We start from the raw sequence: 20753 nt of genomic DNA, 5'->3' as shown, positions 1-20753 counted from the left end.
GAGACTTACTTCTGAATAGCCATGTACAGATTTGTGTTGTGGGAGGGGGAAAGCATAATGGATTTGATATAGATTTAGCAATAGGGAGAACAGATCAATTGAAATAAAAATAACCTATGCTCGTTTTAATTTAAGACTCATTGATCTAAACGGGTCGACTCTAAATATGACCACATTTGGAGTTAACTCAGTGCCCATAAGCAGAGAAAAAAGCATTCAAAACATAAATATGAAATCATTGCCTATAAAACCAGTGTAAATTATGCATTCATTTGAAATACAGGATGTAGAAGGGTCTTGCCTTTGAACCAGAAAAACATATTACCGCACTGAATTTACTCAGGTTTCTTGACATATCGTTTACAACTCTCATAAAAGAAATAAAGAAAAATTACACTTCTTTTTAAAATTTGACATTATATTGAGCTCACTTTATGAAATTGAGAAATTTTATTGGCAAAATGTATCATATATACATACAACATATAACTAATAAATGACATCAATGAGCCAATTGACAATAGGATTTGTGTCAACCACCACAATAAATGGTTCATTCACGTTATGTCGGATTTTTGGCTATTGGCCACAACAGCCTAAGGTGCAACAACCCTGCTTAGAGACAATACACCTCAATTAGACAAAGACTAATAGTAGGGCACTCCAGACTATGAGTTTCCTTGGGCCATCTGTCTGGTCACTGTGAGAGACTGAGGTAGATGGACTGACACAGTACTCATACTATATGCATGTATGCAAGATATATAGGTGATTTATCATCTAGTATTGAAGGTATTATATAGTATTTCCCATTTACACAGAAAGGCATGAGAAGCCACATATATGGGAATGAGGGCAACCCAGTTCTCTGTGTATCTTCATTATAGATGACAAGAGACAGAAATAAACCCTAAATCTGCTAGAGGCAGGAGGGAGAGGCTAGAGTGAGATCTCTTGCAAGGAACAGGCGAGTGTTTGAGTGACACATGGGTCTGTGGACACCAGGCCTCCTCTCCCCTACTCCCCCCTCCCTCAAGCCAACCATCCTCCTGGCTTCTCCCTCTCAAGTCAGCAAAAATACCTTCTCTCCGCAGAAGGCCATATGCGAATTGGTGGCTGAGGTGATGTCAGCGCCAGTCACCCAATGGGGACCCACCAACAATGTCCGAGGATCTGGGCCCCAGGCTGCCTCATAAGGACGTGTGCCAGCCTCAGAGCTCGGTGAAGGCTTCTGTACGAGGACGGGTCGTATGGGCTTTCCCTCCATCGTTGGATACTGTGTGCCAAGGACCATGGTCTGCTGAGAAGGAGGAGGAACTCAAAGGGGGCACGAGTGACACTCCATTGACCATACTGTCAGGGAGCAGCAAAAGCAGGCCTAGGCAAAGGAGAAGAGAGGAGAACGTCTTTAAACACAGCATCGGGGCAGCTGTGGTAGGGCAGAAATGGAGAACGCCCATGCCAAGACAGGGGAGGAGTGCCTGGCTTACTTTGGAGTGAATGAGCACACAGGTCTCTCTCCTGACCAGGTGAAGAAGAACCTGGAAAAGTATGGACACAATGGTAAGTGTCTATCGAAGCCATGGTCCCCCTGGTACCCAAATGGCCAGGTGGCAGAATGCAGAAATGGGCAGAGAGAAGTACAGAAGAAAAGAAGGAGGGAAGACAGGCAGCCAGCAGAAAGGACAGGGTTGGAAAGATGGATATGAAAGACAAAGGAAAGCAAGAATGATCACCCAAGAGATGCAAAAGTTTATGGATACAAAAGCATGGGTTATAAACCGAAAGGATGGATGAACAGAAGGAGAGGAGATGGGAGGATGGAACCCAATGCATCATTATTGTTACATAGTCACTAGAGAGAATGAAAGAAATACAGAAGGGAAGAGCTGAGTGAGGATTTGAAGCTGACAATAGAAAGTGAACAAGAGTAGAGACAGAAGCAATAGTGAGAGAAAAGGAGCACTGAAGATTGTAAGCTTGGGGGGCGGTAGCCTGGCTGGGGACAAGGCAGCTGCTGCTTTGCTAAGAATAACCCAGTAATTCCCTTTGGTATGAACTAGATATCAAAATTGCTGATGGGCAACTTATAGGAGCAGCCGGGAGGTTGGGGGGAGGGAGAGGGCAGTGTTGATAGTCTATAACTACTGGGGAGGCTATTTGAATGCAAGGTAGATGTAAGAAAGGGAGGTCCTTGGGGAACATGGACTTAGTTACAAATGTCATGGTTGTAATATATGCAGGAGTCAATATGGACAAAAGAGTCTTGCTTTGGGGAGTAGTAGCATTCTGTCAAAGATGCAACAATTGAATATTAAGGGCTATGTTATTTCTCTTTCTTTCCCCATGTAAAACACCTTCCTAGATGCTAGTCTCACTTTTAGTGAAGGAAATGGGAGAGGACTCAAATGTTGGACACTCCAGTAGGATTATGGTTAGGAGTGGACTGGATTGTGTGTGCCTATGCCACTTGCCATTATATTCCTGAGTTTGCAACTGCATGTAAGAGACAACAGAACATGTCTTCTGTCTCCTCCTGGAGTTCTCTCCTCCTACCTTAAACTTAATTTTGCAACAGTAGCTTGGGCCCAATTGCATTTTTCAAAGTTACATCCCATAAAGGACACCTTAGAGTCTGCCACTCTGTCCCATGTCTCCCTCACAATCAATCCTACAACCCTAAAATGATCCTATGGCTTACTTTTAAGAGTTCAGCTCTGAGCCCAGATTTTCACCTTGAATTCTATATGGGACTCTAAACTTGAGTTCTAAACTTTATCACAGAGCTTTAAACTCTAGACTCCTCTGTCTCCAGTTGTACCTGACAAGCCAATCCACAAAGTAATCATAACAGTCATGACCCTAACCTTCTCTTCTCTTCTCTTCTCTTCTCTTCTCTTCTCTTCTCTTCCAATGTGCTGTCTCCAAACCTCACAGAACTCCCAGCTGAAGAAGGTGAGTCCCCAAAATGTATATGAAGAGTTATTGGGAGGCCTTAGGAAACCACTCTGTAGTCTGATCTGCTCTGGGCTAAATTAGTTTTGCTGACTTTGTGGCACAACAACCATGATTTCATGTTTGATCCGGAGTTTTAGGCTTTGAGACTTCTTCACAGGGTCTCCAAAGCAAGGATTAAAATTTCAGACTGAAGACTGGAATCAAAGGGATAGCTTATTTTCTACAGAGCCTGGAAAACTCTTTTGCTGTTTGTTTTGTCCCAGCCTTCCTGAGAGCCAAAAAACTCTTGTTCCCCTGCAAGCGTCAGTAGGCTGTGCCTCTCTCCTACCAGACTCCATTGCCTGAATTGCCAGGTGACCCGTAACTTTCAAATGCCATCTCTGGCTCTTAAGGCCTCAACATCAGGATACTAGCAAGTCCTGCCAAAGATCCTGGCAGGGCACCAAGGGATGAAAGTTAAGTATGTCCACCCTTTGAGGTGCTGCTCAGCAAGCCTTGGTGGATGTGGGCTAGTTGAAAGGAAGGAGGTACTTCCTCTGTATCGCAAACACCCTTTAGGAATCCTAAAGGTAGAAAAATCAGTTCAGAAAAGACAAATTGGAACTGGGAAGCAAGGATAGGGAAAGGAACAAGTACTCTCCATGACTCTTCTACTTCACATTCCTCTCCTGAAGTCACTTGTTCCCTACTAGGGTTTTCTTAATGTACAAGGTTATCAAAGAAAGCTCCCCAAGACCTGACATTATGCCAGCCTACACAACTAGGCTTTGTCCAAAAACCTCTCCCAAACTGAATCCATCTTTGGGGCCAAATGCAGGTCATTTTGAATGCCCCCAATTTCTCTTTCCCTATTTACACACCTCTTCTACTCACCCTCAGAAACTGGGTAGTGTAGACCACATTGTTTTCCCTCATCTGTTTCCTCTACTGAGGCTTTAACTTCATCCCTTCTTGGTTATTAGGCAAAACCATTTGGGAACTGGTGGTGGAACAATTTGAAGACTTGCTTGTGCGAATTCTTCTACTCGCAGCCTGCATCTCCTTTGTAAGTATCCACAGAACTGTGGCCAAGAGAATCTGGATTAAAGGACACAGGGCTGAGGGAGATAGGATTGCTTGGTGCAATGGCTGTTGCAGTTTGGAGACATGTGGAGAAGAAAGATATGCTGAGCTACATTGTAGGCAAGAGACTATATTGGATGCCTATTGGTCATAGTACTAACAGTTTCTGGGGAACTCTAATTTTTCTGATCTATGTTAGGAGTTTATCACATGAAGGAGATTGGGAGTTTATCCTGTGAATATGATAATAATATAATAATAAATTTTTATTTGTATTTCCCAGCCTCTTCTAGGTGGATTGAGGCGGGATTACAACCTAATACAATATACAATATACAAATACAAAACACAACAATAAAAACAGCAATATAGTACAATAGAATATAAAAATAGATAACAATTAAAAATGATACTATCAAAGTGAAAGGAGAGAGATGTTTCAATCTAGATCAAAGAGGTCAAATATGTCTTATAAGAGATCACGTGGGTAAGATGGCTGGAAGAGATCCGTCTTAACTGCCCTCTTAAAGGCCTTCAAGGAGGTAGTGAGATGGATCTCTTCCAGGAGACTGTTCCAGAGTTTTGGAGCAGCTGCAGTAAAGGCTTTCTGGGAAGTGGAAGTTAGCCTGGTTGTGTGTAATTCCAACAAATTCTTCCCTGATGTTCTAAAAGTGCGGGGCGGATTATGTAGGGAGAGGCATTCCCGCAAGTAACTCAGGCCCAAGCCACATCCCAGAAAAAATTACATAAAAACATGAAACAATTTCACGCAACGTCACACAAAACCCACCATTAAGGTGGTCACAATCTTTTTACTTTTGGGATTTCAGTGACAATACATTCCTGATATTACTTTATTTGCTCAATTGCACATGATAATCATTCGTGCAATTACTTGCCATTTTCACTTTATTTATGGGATGCTTTAAATGCATTTTAGTTTTTCTTTAATGCCGAAATTAGCCCCAGTATGATAAACTCCTTAGAGAGCTCTGTAATCCATGACCTAGGCAGTCTTATATTTAAATGTATGTGAAGAGGGAAAATAGCTGGGTAATGTGAAGAGACATAGCCTGTAATGGTAAGGCCTCGCCTATATCCTTAGGTGTTGAGGAGGGGAAGCTGTAGTAGCACACATAGGTAAGGCCCATCATCCATAATTGGAGAAGTTAATGAGAGCCCAAGTTTACTCTGGATTCGGACAAAATAATTTGACTTGGGGGGCAAAATAATTTGACTTGGGTCTAACCTGCACTGTAGAAAGTATAAAGGTTGACACCACTTCATCTGCCATGGCTCAGTGCTATGGAATTCTGGTATTTATAGTTTGCTGTGGCACCAGAGTGCTCTGACAGAGAAGGCTAGATAGCTCACAAAACTACAAATCCCAGAATTCCATAGCATTGAGCCATGGCAGATAAAGTGGTGTCAAACTGCATTATTCCTGCAGTGTAGATAAGACTTCAGTGAGCAATCTGATTCAGATTTGGAAGGTGCCTCCTCACTATATGCTAGTGTATAAACTACAGACTGTATTTTCCCTCATCACATACATTTAAATATAAGAGTGCTTAAATTAAAGGTGTACATTCAGAGCAAGAGATTGTGGAGTGGTGTGTGTGTCCCACAGCCCAAGTTTAGCTTCTTTTTGCCTACACACAGTATATTTGACAGAACTGTTAACCTATGAATTCAGTAGTCTGGTTTGTCCCTCTGCATTTAAAGGCAAGCTATCTATGTTTTATTTAAACATTTTAAAATGTCACATGTACTCTTATATAATGAAATGCACATCTGTCTTTTCCTTCCTCTGCCTTATTAAAACCAGAGAAAACAGCTCTAGAATGGAGGGGGTAGTAAAGTCCCTTGTAGTAAACTAATAGGTTCTGTGCACTACCAGCTTCTGTTATAAACTGAGAGCCATAGGCCCTTCAGTACCTGTAGAGTAAGCTGCATGTCCAGAGAAAGTTGTCTTAATAAAATGTAGGGACTATAATCACTGATCATATTATTGATTCCTGTATCCACCCTAATAAATAAATATGCTAAAGCCAATTAGAAGACAAGAAGTTCCCTGCTCTTTACGTTATTATTATTATTATTATTATTATTATTAGCTTTATTTATAAAGCGCTGTAAATGTACACAGCGCTGTACAAAACCAGGTAAAATCAAAAATATATAAAAGCCTGTCTATGGCGTACAATCTAGAAGTTAAAACAACAAATTAAAAACATCATAAGAAACAAGTAAAACAACAAATATCCAGTAATGAATCAAGCATCAGAACAACAATGTTCTTTTATGGAAGAATTTCTTGGGTTAATGGGAGATTGAGCCTTTCCCAGTCTTTTATGGCAACTTCCCTATTGCATCTGCCACCACAAAATCTGAAGCAACAGAAGTTCAGGCAGGCTTCCTTGGCCATAGCCTTCCCTGCTGCCTAGTTTCTTGACACCTGAGATGCACTCCGCTCAGAGTGCGACACTAAATCCCCCAGGAGCACATGGTCTAACTCAGCAATAGGAGGTCATTGTAAAGGTCACAGTTAATGGCTTGGTTCTCATGTAGCCGGAGCCCTATACCTTCTTCTCAGAAAACCTAGGAACTTTTGAGTTTTTTCAGCCAAGGATCAGAAGGCCTGTGGCGCTTCTGCCTGAAGAGAAAGACAAGATGGTGCCCCCATGCCGCCACATATAGAAGCTGACTGTACTGTTAGATTAATGTGATGCTAGTGATAGGATAGCATCTTCCACCACCCCTGAGGGCAACAGACCAGCTTAAGGGATAAGGATAGGCTGTGTGGCACACATAGCTCTATACTCCAAAAGAGTGTCAAGAATAATCTAGCTACTACCTGAAGCCATCGCCTCACTCTTCTTAGTGGTAGAGCCAATGCTACGTATGACTAGGTGTGTTCTGGTCCTGTCACCATCCATTTCCTCTTCCTTCTCCTCATGCACATCTGGAGAGGGCATGATGGGATTTCTAGACTTGGAAAAACAGCCGTCTTTTTAGAATACTGAATTCAGTTGCCACCTTTATAAAACATAAGCCTGGGAATGCCAAAGAGAGGGAGAATAAGTTGTGAACAATCTAGCTCCACTCTTCATTTTGATGCCTGGGCTTCAAGACTTGTCCCTCCACATTACAATTAAACACTAGCAAACTTAGGAACATTCACATCCTTTGTTGTTGGCTATGTGGACATAATGGTTTCCGATACTGTGGCTATTTTTAAAAGCAACACATGGAACAGGGAATGCATGACTCTCCAGGTGTTGTTGGACTGCAATCCCTATAATCCTTTACCACTGGTTGTACTAGCAAGAATGAGTGGATGAGCCAAAAACTGGTTGAGAGATTTTCAAATCATTACAAAACAGATTTGTGGCACAGATTGAACACCACCCTTCTGATAATAATAACTCCATAACAAATCCTTGATGTAAGAGCAGTAGATAACAAGATGCATGCTGGATCCCACAATATCTGTGTTAAGCACACAAGCCCCAAGCTGTATTTCTGTAACACCTATATACACTTGCATATGCTATTCACTCCAGTAGAGGGAAGCACGGAACATAGTACAGATCCACACACTTAGTATGAATTTTACACATGCTTTCTTTTTACATGTGAAGCTATGTGTGTACAGTTGTTGCACACTTGCACCTGCCTGCACTCTTATACAACATCCATATGTTCACACAAGAGACAAACAGGGGCCTTTTGTGCCGGTGCTCTCAGGTTTCGCAGGATCAACTTACATGCTTCATCTTGTACACATGCAAAGTGCAGGCTGGCTTCAGCTGTCTTTAGATCCCAAATGTCAAGAAGAATCAAAAGGCATATGTGACCCCAGAAGGATAAGAGGAATTGGGGGAGAGGAGAGGGACGGGTGAGCCAAAATTCCCAAGTGGAAAATGAACACGAACTATATCTGAGCAAAAGGGAGGTTAAAGATTCACCTTTCCTCCCTCCCTCTTCAGATTTAATGACACATCTCTTCTCTTGGCAGGTTCTGGCCTGGTTTGAGGAGGGCGAGGAGACTGTCACAGCTTTTGTGGAACCATTTGTCATCTTGCTGATCCTGATTGCCAATGCCATTGTTGGAGTATGGCAGGTAAACACACTGTCTAGCAAACACACAAAAAGAGAAGCATTTATAACATGCTTCGAAATGCTCCATGTACATCATTACTTAGTGTTGCCATTACACTACTCCTGTACAGTAGGTCATTGTTATTATCACCATATTGCTACATCTGAAGGGAGAAGAACAAACTGCTTCAAGCAGGAAGGAGGTATAAGACACAGGAGAGAGTTAAGATGCAGGATAAGACAAAGATGGTTAATAAGGACTTGCACAGCCTCAGTTTGCTGTGATTATATTTATTTATTTATTTGCTTTGGGGAGAAAGGGAATGGTATGGTAATGAAAGAACTTCCTTTCTTGGGTGGGCCAGTGGTCAGATTAGACAAACTGCTGCCTCCACAATGTCTTAACTGTTGTTGCATCCTTTTGCTTACAGGAAAGGAATGCTGAGAATGCTATTGAGGCTCTAAAGGAGTATGAGCCTGAGATGGGCAAAGTATATCGGTCTGACAGGAAGTCTGTGCAGAGAATAAAGGCCAGGGACATGGTTCCTGGTGACATTGCAGAGGTGGCAGGTAAGTTCCAGTGTGGTGTGGTGGAGTATTAAAGGAGCTAGGGTTTGGCTCATGGTAAAGAAAACTAAACAAAGAGTGGGTACCAATGCCAAGGAGATGCTGGCACAACTCAAAGCATCTTTCATAAGGTGGCCCCATGTGGCCCACAAGCACCAGTCCCCCTGCAATTCAAACCATTAGAAAGATTTCACTAAAGATGACAGAAGTAACATTCAAAATGGCCACCCTCAAATGAGGGCGGCCAACAGCTGTAATTGTTCCTTGTTATAGGGGCCATCCAGGAAAGCATCCTTTGCTTCTCAACTTACTTGTTGAGAAAATAGGATTGAGGCTAATTAAGCCAGAAGAGGATATCCCAGTGTTTCACTCTGTTCTGCTTTCTAGAATAGATGTATTATTCTCTGCGATCAGACAGAAATACTTTGGGAAGGACATAGTATTAGCCTTACTCTGGCCACATTTACACAGATAAACAAGAGCGGGTGTACGTACTCCACTGTGAAGAGGAGTTGGCATTCTTTCTCACACACTTCAACAGCACTATACTTAAAATCTGGAGGTCATTTCACGCTACACATTTATTGTGCTATGGTTGTATTTTAGCTACCATGGTTCCATCTGATGGAATCCTGGGATCTATAGTTTAGAGAGGGGTGTTTAGCCAGAGTGCTCTAGTGCCTCACCAAACTTCAAATCCCAGAATTCTGTAAGAAGTTCCAAAGTTCCCAGGACAGTAAAAGTGATACCATAGTGCTATAAATGTGTTGTGTGAAAGGCCCCCTCTGCTTACTGTTTATTATGTTGAAAGAATTGTTGATGTGCATGTCATAGGTTTGGGCTGTATTGACTGTATGCTTTCTCTATTATTATTATTATTATTATTATTATTATTATTATTATTATTATTATCCTTTTACTTATTTATATCTTGCTTTTCCCCCAGTATAGGGACTCAAGGTGGTTAGAGAAGTGAGGGACTAACTAAGGGTGAACAAGTCAAGGACAGGCATGTTCACATTAAGCATTTAGTGTGTTCAGCCAGCTTAGCCTTGAACAAGGGAGCATGTTAGTTTAAATGTGGGCAGTGTGGCAAGAAATAGCTTTCTGTGGTTGCAATAAGTAAGTGAAGGTGAGGAGGAAATGCCAGCTTCTATGTAAGAAAAAGCTGAGGACTGACCTGTTTGGGGAAACACAGGAGGGTGGGTAGAGCCTACTCTCTTGTTTGGGATTTACACAATTGGTTCAGTGAAAGTCAATTAGGGCAAGGAAGGGGACAAGATCTGAATTAATATATATATAAAATAATGTCTTTTGGGAGTATCTGAATTTATCATTGGTAGAAAATTAATTAGTGGGGGTCCCCCTCTCTGGTTGCAGCAAACTCTGGCCAGTGCTTGTCAATGACAACTTGCCAGCACTAACACCAGAATCTGGGGGGAGGATTCTGGGAGTTGCTGTCTATAAAGGTAACTTTCCCAAGCACTAAGATGAACTGTTTTTTTTCTATTCTCTGCTCCCCACCTGCATTTTTAGGGATCTGCTTCTGCCAATTTCCCCTTTCAAGGTGTGTGTGAAAGGTTGAGTATGTTAGTATCCCCGTCCAATTCCCATTTTTTTCCTAGGGGAAGACCCTTTTCAAAAACAAATGAACATCTGGCCACTTTGAGGTTAGAGAACTGAAGATTTGGGGGATTTTCTGAAATTTTTGTCAGTCTTTGAAGCCTTTCGAGTGTCCCAGGAGAAGAAAAATTTACCCCCCAGGTCCATTATAGTTGCCGACCCCAGCACTGTAGAAAATAACCAAATGTATAGACCAGAGTGTCACTTGCCAACAATCGGTAGGGAGGGTTACCCTATGTGCTCAGATAGTGCCCTCTTTCAACCTCAGTCCACAGGGGGCAATGGAGATGCTGCTTCAGCAAAATGTTTGTGGCTCACCCATCCCTCCTCCCTAGCCATGCCTGTCCCTCCATCAAGTAGCTTGTTTACTCCTTGGGCTTGGCCTGTCTTGACCCAAGAGGAGCGGCAGAGAAGGAGAGAGAGAGGGGGTTGTTTTGGGAACAGTCAGTCCCCATAGAGGTTGCAGGCTGGAGGTGGAGTAGTGAAAACAGAGCCCTGAGGAATCCCCTTCAGCTGCACTTACTGAGTAACAGCTGTCCTCCAGGCTAGGCCCGCAGCCAACTTGTCCTCTCCCTTCTCTCTGAATTAATTTAATTCAAAGATCATTTGCTCCCAGGGCAAGTTGCACAGGTGTTTCCAAAATATAAAGGGCACTCAGCCACCCACTATCCTGCTGCAGTCCCTTGTGGGATGGGGCTGCCTCCCTCAAAAAAATTCCTATTTATCTGCATGTGAAAAAGAGAGAGTGAGTCTGGGAAACATAGCAAAAAACCCAAAAGTCCTCCAAATATGAGGAAAAAAGAAGATTAACATTTGCATAACATCTGTGCATGTGCTCATTTATTGGTATATATGCAAAAGTGATTCCTAGGTCTCATCATACCAATAAAGACTGGGACCAGAAAGAGATTTGTGGGTTTGCTGAGCCTGCTGTTCTGCTGCTAACTGTAGACCCACAAATTCAAGGCTTCAGCTTGTTTTCTGTCTTACAGTTCTTAATGTTGTAATTAGATTTGGACTGGACAATCCTTCCAACAGAGGACTATAGAATAGGGCATATGGCAATCTGACCCTGCGGCAGGCCTGCCCACTGACTTCAATATTTAGGATTTTGTCAAGTCCCTGTTTTTGTTCTAGTTGAGAAGAGAAAGCATCTTTCAAATAGCTGTATAGATAGATAAACATATAATTAAAAGTGTATCTGCATGCACATACACACACGTTTATATGTGGAAATAAGCTCAGGAATCATTCCAGCATAAGTTCCCAAAGGTTCTGAGTACTTTGCTCTGTATGGGGCAGTTAAGTAAGAAAGTTCTGTCTCTCTCCCCCTCTGTTACACAGTCTACTCATTTGATCAAGCTTCATAATTTTGCTTCACACATCCTCAGTTTATTGCATATTGAATTTATTTATAAAATACTTTTAAACCATATTTTGGGATAAAAAAAAATCTTTAGTTGAGAAACAGCACCTTAAAAAAATGTAAGAATGTATATCAGCAGCATCTCGCATCTTACACCTGAGCTCCAGTAGTGGCCTGCCTGAATGCACCCGCAAAGCTCAAAAGCAGAGCATTAAGGCCACAGCCTTTTCCTTTATTCCTACCATCAGCTACTCAATATAGAGGCCCCATTTCTAGCTATGGCAAATAACACACAGTCCTTACCAGAATCACTTATCTGCTGCCTGTGATTTTAATTCCCCCCTTTTAAAAGCTGGTGATAAGCGACCAGATGTAAAAGAAGGAGAGAAGGCTCCTGTGGATTGCACAGAAGAGGGAGTTTCAGCAGGTCTCGCTTTTCTCATGATGAGCCATACTTGGCAAAATTCCCTCTTCAAAACACAGCTCCTGTGCCCTCATTTACAATTGGCCTCCTGCTAACAGATCTCACAATATTCACTGGGAGGGAATTTCACAGGTTAATAATACACATTGTAGAGAAGTCAAGGGCCTTGTGCTCCTAGGATGGGGGGATCTGAGTAAGAGATAATTCTGACAAGTGCTCTGTGCAGCCTGTTGCCAACTATATGTATCCCATCTGATAATTATAATAACAATGAGTATGATATTATTATTGTTGTTATTATCTGGTGATGATGATGATGATTTTAAATGTGGTTGGCCCAGCAGTTTTGGAGATGTAGGAACATGGGTTTTGCCACTTCTCTCCCAACCTGGCCTGGTCTCAAGTTCGCCTCCCTGTTAAAGGGACCCATGACCTCTCCATCCCCTTGAAGGAGAGAAGGCAACCGGGTGGCCAACGGTGCCCAACAACCGGCTTCACCTTGTATGGACAGTGGCAGGCAGCTGGTGATGCCTCGGGAATGTGATGAGGCAGGCAAGGAGGGAGCGAGAGAGACACTTAATGCGCTGGTGGAAAAGCGAGCTGGGGTGCATGGGGACATCTAGGGTTACCGTGCCCTATGAGATGGAAGAGGGGACAGGCAAAGGGAAAGCCAGACACATAGGGGCAATGTTTCTACAGTGTGGCCAGGAGTTAAGGAATAGGGCAAAACACCCTAATTTTCACCTCCCTCAGGCTTTTCTCATTGGTCTTGTGGGCACTCAAGGTATATCTCCTCACAATTCCTCATGAACCAGGCGTTCCTCGGAATGTCATTTGACCTTTAACTGCAACCAATAGTTCCTTTTGTAGATCCTTGTGCGTTTGCTTGGTAGAAATGGCTGTCAATACCTTGCCCCATAAACTACTTTACAGCGAAAAATGAATTAGTCATCATGGGAGAACTTTTGAGAGTTTAGTGTGTGAGAAGGAACTCAGTGGGTTCTTCTATTTGGAAGTGATTTGATTTAACCTAGATAGGGGGAGGATTTTCACAAGGTATGATAAGTGTTGAGAAGAATCTTCTTGAGGATTCAGTAGAAAGATGTGGAAGAAACTAACCCAAGTCTATCAAATGTGAATGTCCTTTGGAAAGCTATGTTTGGTTTTGTATTATCCACATCTTGATTCCATTGAATTAAAATATGGCATAGCAGGATAAATAAATATTTGGAGCAAAGTAATCCTGAGTAGCCACATTTTAACAAGTATTTCTGCAGTAAACTGACTTATTTTGATTTGATTTCGCTATAATTAAATTAATTCACTTCTAGCTTGTTATAGTGTATCTCAAATACAGGTTTTGTAAAATAATGGAATGCTGTGGCATGAACATCATACTGTACTAGTATGAGAACAAATAGTGTTCAAAATCCCATTTACAACATGGTCAATTACCATATCTTAGACTACTTAATAGGCCCCAAAGTATTATTTAACAAGTAAACAAATATCAGCAAAAAAGTCAGTGCAGGGACTCATTCAGAAATTACAAAGACGTTGGGTTTTTTATTTATAATTTGGAAGTCCACTACTCCAATTATAGGTAAATAAATAGGTAATAAAATAGATAAAGCATTCAAGATTGCTTTGTCTGTAATATGGTAGAGGTGCATCCATATTGTAAACGGGGTATACACTTTTATATATGCTCTTAAAGCTGCACGTAGAAAACATATTCTTCAGAAAACTACTTGGCCTGTAGTCCTACATTTACTTGGATAAGTCCCACTAAACTCAATGGGACTTATTTCTGAATCAACAGGATTGTGCCATGGGAATTCTTTTCCATGACAGTTAAAACATGCTTTCAAGACATGGAGAACATGTCATCTTATACCTACATTCTTAGGTGCTGGTACAGGGATCATTCCAACACTACCACTTCTTTATATTGTTGAAGCTTGACTGTGCCTGAAGAAACTCTATGCCTTTTTAAAGGACAGAAAGTGCTTTGAGATTTTACGCTGCAATAGTGTAGACGTGGTGGTTAAACAAGTTGTGCTGAGTTTTGAAACAATAGAAAAACTATTTATTAGAGGTTTAGTAGGGATAAGCATTCATTCATTTGCTGAGCTGTCAGTCATCCATATGCAAAGAGCAATGCTCTTGCACTTTTAATGTTTGTGGCAATTAAAACTACACCTGAAAGGATCCCCCTTTCTCTACAACTATTAAACATACAAGAATGTTGTACATTTTGCTTCCGGAAAGGCTACGATCCCACATTACAGCTATCTTCATGTCCCCTCTGTCTCTGAATACTAAATAGCCACGCCACTCTTTATTTTTCTTTTCCTTTTCATTAATTTTGCTGATGATAATGAGATGAGACTTCTCTTATGCAGTCACTCAACCTCATTGATAAAATGTTACTTGTAGCCTCCCATGTTTCCCCATCATTTTTTCTTTGTCTTTCAAAATAAAAGAAACAGTCTTAAAGAGGAGGAAGTAGAATAGCTACGGAATGCATTTTGCCATGAGCTGCATGTCTGGAAGCAGACCTGGATCTCTTCTGCACTGAACAGTTATAGCACTTTGATCTCAGTTTATCTACCATGGCTTCATCCTACTGAATCCCGAACTTCGTAGTTTCTTGAAGTACAGTTGGCCCATGGGTTGCACAGGCTTTGGATTAATGAGTCTGATCATTTGCGGGTTGTCACACTCCATATTATTAAATGGTGTTGACATGAACACAGACACAGTGAAGCATGCACATTTGTGTCACCGTTATTTAAGAATATGAGGTGGAAATATTTGCATTTTTTCACATCTGTGTGGGATCCCAGAACTGAACGCCTGCAGATCTGAAGGACCAACTGTATTTAGAATTCTCCACTGGAAGGTGTCTCTCACCAAACTATAAATCTCAGAATTTTCTAGGATGCAGCCATAGCCAAGAGTGGTCTTTGAGACTAACTGAAAGAAAGAAACTGGTAGCATGAACTTTCGTAGACTTCAGTCTACTTCTGAAATCTATGAAAGCTCATGCTACCAACCTCTTTCTTTCAGTTAGTATACTTTGCATACTGATTTTCCAGACTCACGCGGCTATACCTTTGAATAATTGGGTAGTGTGAGAGATGATGATTAGCTCTAGCATTCCATGTCCACAGAGTGGCCTGGATTTAACAGAGGCAGAGGTCATGATTTGCATCTTTCTGAATCCTTTTACATTCTATCCTACTCCCACAACTGTATAAATATTCTTTCTACCTCAGGCCTTATAATCACTCTGTACTGAAGAAGTGGGTTTATATCTATGAAAGCGCATGCTAAAATAATAGCCAATTAGTCTTACAGGTGCTGCCACATTTCCCCCTCCTCCCTTCTTTCTTTCTATGCTTAACACTGTATTCTACTGCCCTCCAGTGGTCACCACAACCTGCTTTTGTTTGGTCATGCATCTTCTAGACATGGAAAACCCTTCTTTTTGCAAGTAGATTTGAATGGGTGAGGTGCATAACTCATCCACAGGATGGGATAGAGATATCATTGACCTGAGAGTTGCCTCAAGAGTGCCAACTGAGGGCATGCAGTTGGTGCATGCAGAGTGCTGAGGGTTTCCAACTGCAGTTGGTGGCATGAAGGGAGATAAAAATGACACCAATCTTTTCATTTATGCAAAGGAATCTTGTATTCCTGAGAGAAAGAATCATAGACTTATGTCTATGAGAGCTTATGCTATCAACTTCTTTCAGTATGCAAAGGGATCTTGTAGTACCTTTGAGACTAACTGAAAGAGAGAAGTTGGTAGCATGAGCTATCATCAATGTGAGTCTACTTCCTGACATGCAAAGGTGCTGCAAGATCCCTTTGCATATTGATCCAGACTAAAACAGCTATGTCCTTGAATTCTTTCCATTTATCGCAAGCTTCTTTCCCTGCCTTTCCAGAGTGTGTCCTTCTAGAGTGTATAACAGTAAGAACTACTTAGCTACAGAGGAGATAAGCCAGCTGCCTCTCCACTTCAGGCTCAAGTGGCCCAATCATATATAAAGCAAATATAGCTGAGGGTCAAAGTCACTGTTAACAAAAATTCCCTTTAGCATGCTTTCCTTTACACCGTGGAATTTTCTCAGAGTTACTTGTCCCATCAATCAAACTGCAAATTAGGTCCATACTTACCTTCCATTTACCAATCAGATTACAGGGATGAAAGCACATTAAACTCTAAGGGAAGGAAAACCACATGCTATGAGTGATGTCTTGTACTACTTGATGGAGCATCTGCTAAAAACATGCTAAAAGTATTGTCTACTTAGACTCTTATATGCTCCCAGCAAAAGCTGCTAGATAGGGGGACAGAAGATGTGACAGAGGGAGAAGCCTTCTCACTGAGATGTACACTTACTTCGGTAGCACAAATGCCTTTCCTTATTACATAGATTTTTTTGTGGCACTCCAGTACTTACCTCATGCCACAACAGTAGTCTGCTACAGCCTCACAGTTTAGGATTCATTCATTTATAATGAAATATATACCCTGCGTTTCTGCTCTAACAGAGATGTTAAATACAGTTGACATCATTTTAAAATATTAAAACAAATCAAGTAATTTGCAGCTAGAATTCATGAATGTTCTCTCTCTCTCTCTCTCTCTCTCTGCAGTTGGTGACAAAGTACCAGCTGACATCCGTATTATTTCCATCAAATCCACCACTCTGCGTGTGGACCAGTCCATCCTGACAGGTACAGCACACTGTGTTGTAGTTATTGTTATTTCTTAAACAAGGCACTGTGCAGCACATGTGATGTACGACAGCGATAAATTCCTCACTAGGCTAACAATTTTAAGAATTGGGAATAAGGAAATATAACCTTAAAGGAAGATGCTACCATTTAAAAACTCAGCAGATCCGAGAACATTTGGGAAATCAAATAATTGTTTTATGCCATTTCTTAAAATTTGGAAGCAGCTGGGTTATAGGAATATCTGGAGACAATGAGTTATATTGATAAAGCAATGGATAGTGAGTGAGGGAAGGAGGGGTTAAACTCTTTAATATTCCATCATTAAAAAGTTTGGGGGGAGTATGTGTGGGTGTGTCTATCCCATCTGTACACACTCTTTGCATCGTTGGAGGGGGTTCTTTCCTGAAAGGATAGATGATTCAACTCTTTATTGCTCTACCAGGTGAATCTGTCTCCGTGATCAAACACACTGACCCTGTCCCAGATCCTCGTGCTGTGAACCAGGACAAGAAGAACATGCTGTTCTCTGTGAGTTCAACCAACAGAGCTGAAGATCTAAGTCCTATGTTCAGGTGGTGGTGAGAGACTCACTGAACTCTTTCTCCCCAGTAATGTGTATTCGTAGTGATATGGGATGGTGGAAGGGATATAACATCACCTCACTGGTGTTTCCCTGCCATCTCAAACAGCTGCTGGGAACAGGAAATGCCATGCAATGATGACATTTCATTGCACGTTCCTCCCAATTACAGATTACTGGGGAGACTGAGGAGGAGACAAAGGCATAACAGACCTGTGAGTTCAATATGTCTCTGTAGTCATATGTACAGGGGGAAAAACATGGTGTGCTTCCTCAGGTAGCATTGATTTCATCTAGTGAAATTGAGGGGTTTTATACACTGACAAAAAATAAAACAAACCAAAAAATCAGCTTCACCTTGCATTTTCCTGGTCCTTAGTGACCCCACAATGGTCCTATTAATGCTACACCTACTCAGAATAAACCAGACTCTGTTTATTTTATTATTTTATTATAATTTTCTAAAACAGTGGAGTAAAATGAGTTTTTAAAATTTGTATTAATGCTTAGAAGAAGTAATTTCACTGTGAAACTGGGCATACATCATGTATTCCTACAGTACTGGAAGCAAAATGAGTACAATTTTTTTGCTTGTAGACAGCCTCCAAATGACAAGAAATTAAATAGAGTTAAAATGATAGATTCTCAAGTACTTTTTATAAAGAGCATAATGTATTACAAGAGCTAGCATGGTGTAGTTTGAGAATTGGACTATGATTCAGGGTTCAAATCCCCACTCAGCCAGGGAAACCCTAATCAAGTCACATTCAGCCTCTGAGATATGCAAAGTCAAGCCCCCTTTGAACAAATCTTGCCAAGAAAACCCCATGGTAGTGTGCTTTTAGGGTCACCATAAGTCGGAAATGACTTGAAGGCACACTGCAAGAAATAAGTTATTAATTTGTTAATTAAACAGTGGAACTTAGTACCAGAAGATGCAGTGATGGCCTTTAACTTGGATGGCTCTAAGAAGAGAATTAGATAAATTAAGGAAGTAGAATATTATCAGTGGTTCCTAATCATCATGGCTGTATATTATCATCAGCATTAGAAGTGGTATGCCTCTGAATGCCCCAGCTGGTGAGAAACTCAGAAGGGTGATGCTGTTGTAATCACATTCTCCATATAGAATCATAGAATAGCATCATAGAATCGTAGAGTTGGAAGAGACCACAAGGGCCATCCAGATATGAACTTCCCATAGGCAGCTAGTTTGCCAACCAGCTAGTTTATGTGAAAAGAATGCTGAGTTAGATAGGTCTCTTCCAGAAGAACTCCAGTTATGTTTGTACGTTACCAAGGGATGTGGTGGGCCTAAGATAACCTGAACTCTTGGAAGCATGATACTTACAAAGTAAATATGCATATATCTGCTTGTTTTGAATAAATTTATTGTGCTTTTATTCCTCATGAGGTATTCTGCAGCACACAAAAGCCATTCTGTGACTGGAAGGGTAGGGTGAGATGGCAGGAATGTGGCAGTCAGGATTCCTGACATAATTTGTAGTATTTTGTGAAACTACAGTTCAAATGCTATGTTGGGCTAAAATCATAACAGCTGGATGTATGGGGAAAGTCTAGGCTTGCAGCATAGTGTTGCGTTTTATAGCCATAAAAGCAACAAACCATGGCCTTTTATTAAATGACAGCTCAGATTCACAGGATAGAAATTGTGCAGAATAACCCAGATTTTTGCTCACAGCCTCTTTTAGCTTTCCTCCAGTAGCTCCATTTCACTATATTATTTCTTCAATATAGTCGAACAGCTTTCTTCATCTCCTTATACTCTCGTTTTTCTTGGTCCCTCCCCACACCATCTTCTCTACCTGTTTCTAGGGTACCAACATTGGTGCAGGCAAGGCTATTGGCATTGTTATCGCCACAGGCGTGAGCACTGAGATTGGCAAGATCCGCGATGAGATGGCAGCCACTGAGCAAGAGAAGACACCCCTGCAGCAGAAACTGGATGAGTTTGGGGAGCAGTTGTCCAAGGTCATTTCACTCATCTGTGTGGCTGTCTGGCTCATCAACATCGGGCATTTCAACGACCCCGTCCATGGCGGCTCTTGGATCCGCGGCGCCATCTACTACTTCAAGATTGCTGTCGCCCTCGCTGTGGCTGCCATCCCAGAAGGTCAGCTGAGGCCATTCCGGGTTCCCACATCCACCTGTCTTGGGATTAATAAGTGCCAGTCGATTGCTTTTTTAAAAATAGCTTTTGCTGTCATCGTTGCCTCCCCCCATTTTTTCCCCCGTCTGTAGAGGTTTTTCTTTTTAATTGTTTTGCTCACTATCTTGTGCACTGAACAGTGGCTGGTCCCATTGTTTTATAAAACAAAAGGAGTTAGATGAAAAGGCAATGGTATAAATGAATTTTATTTTATCAAGTCATCAGTATGTTGGACAATATACCATTAAAGAATCAGCGTAGACACACAAAGAGGAAAAAAATATCTATCACCCATTATTTATTCCTGTTGGTGCTAATTTTTTTTAAGTTTCTCAGTTTCAAAGAGCAGTGGCTTTCTTCACCAAGCAAACAATAAATTGACATTTCCCACACATAGTACAGTATACAGTCAGACAATTAGTGTATGTACCTCTCTCCATATGCAAATTAAATAAATAAATCCATAAAACATAAGGACCACCATACACAGCAGATGGAAGATTGGGACCTAGCAGTAGATTTCTGTGTGATCTGAAGTTAATCAATTATTCTTTTACACCAATAAAAGCAACAAAATAATTCCTCTACGGTCCTTTATTCAGAGTTTAGAAAAGTTATTTTTGGACTACAATTCCTAGCCATCATGGCCAGTGATCGAGAGGTTCTGGGAGTTTTAGTTCAGAATTTTTTCCAAGCTCGTCTCTTTGTTCATCAAGGACTGCCTACTATCTGCAGCTACTTAGAAACATAGAATTTAGAAGCAGAAATGTTTTCTGGTAGTTCTGTTAAGAGTCCCGGGAAAGGGAACCTTTAGTTATCTTTAAGCTACTCTCTGTTACCTCTTGCCATTGCCCATGCTGCCTTCAGCTGATGGAAATTGCAGTCCAACAATATATAAAGGGTCACCTGTTCCCATCCCTATGTTAGACTTCAGTTTATTCCATTATAAGGCCTTATGTTATTAATATCTAAATTCTCATTCTCTCAGTGCCAGTGACACAGCTCTCTAAGGGCTTTCCTTTAGCCTTTCTGTAACAGGTGCCTCACTTGAGAATCCAAAGATTACCTGTAGAATGTTCCAGATTCAAAGAATTCCTTAATATTGAGCTGTGGCCTTCAGCTGCATTTATCAGTTGAAACCTTG

At 41.3% G+C, this 20753-nt stretch overlaps 1 protein-coding gene across 2 annotated transcripts in view; it reads left to right on the top strand.

The window, feature by feature from the left end:
- Positions 1-1206: 1206 nt before the first annotated feature.
- The window catches only part of ATP2A1 (ATPase sarcoplasmic/endoplasmic reticulum Ca2+ transporting 1), a 42299-nt gene continuing 22752 nt past the window's right edge, over positions 1207-20753 (top strand). Inside the window, exons 1-8 of one of the 2 annotated variants that reach the window (XM_089480405.1) lie at positions 1207-1563; positions 2938-2955; positions 3921-4003; positions 8042-8146; positions 8556-8694; positions 16776-16856; positions 17302-17387; positions 19276-19573. In XM_089480405.1, the coding sequence (XP_089336531.1) occupies positions 1446-1563; positions 2938-2955; positions 3921-4003; positions 8042-8146; positions 8556-8694; positions 16776-16856; positions 17302-17387; positions 19276-19573 (928 nt within the window). In that variant the 5' untranslated portion in view covers positions 1207-1445. The remainder of the gene's footprint in view (positions 1564-2937; positions 2956-3920; positions 4004-8041; positions 8147-8555; positions 8695-16775; positions 16857-17301; positions 17388-19275; positions 19574-20753) is intronic. The other variant, XM_089480406.1, reaches the window with a different exon arrangement.

This window comes from Sceloporus occidentalis, unplaced genomic scaffold (assembly GCF_023333645.1).
Source record: "Sceloporus occidentalis isolate IW3139 unplaced genomic scaffold, rSceOcc1.0.p SCAF_14, whole genome shotgun sequence".
Lineage (NCBI taxonomy): Eukaryota > Metazoa > Chordata > Lepidosauria > Squamata > Phrynosomatidae > Sceloporus > Sceloporus occidentalis.
This window is presented reverse-complemented; position numbering and strand designations above follow the sequence as displayed.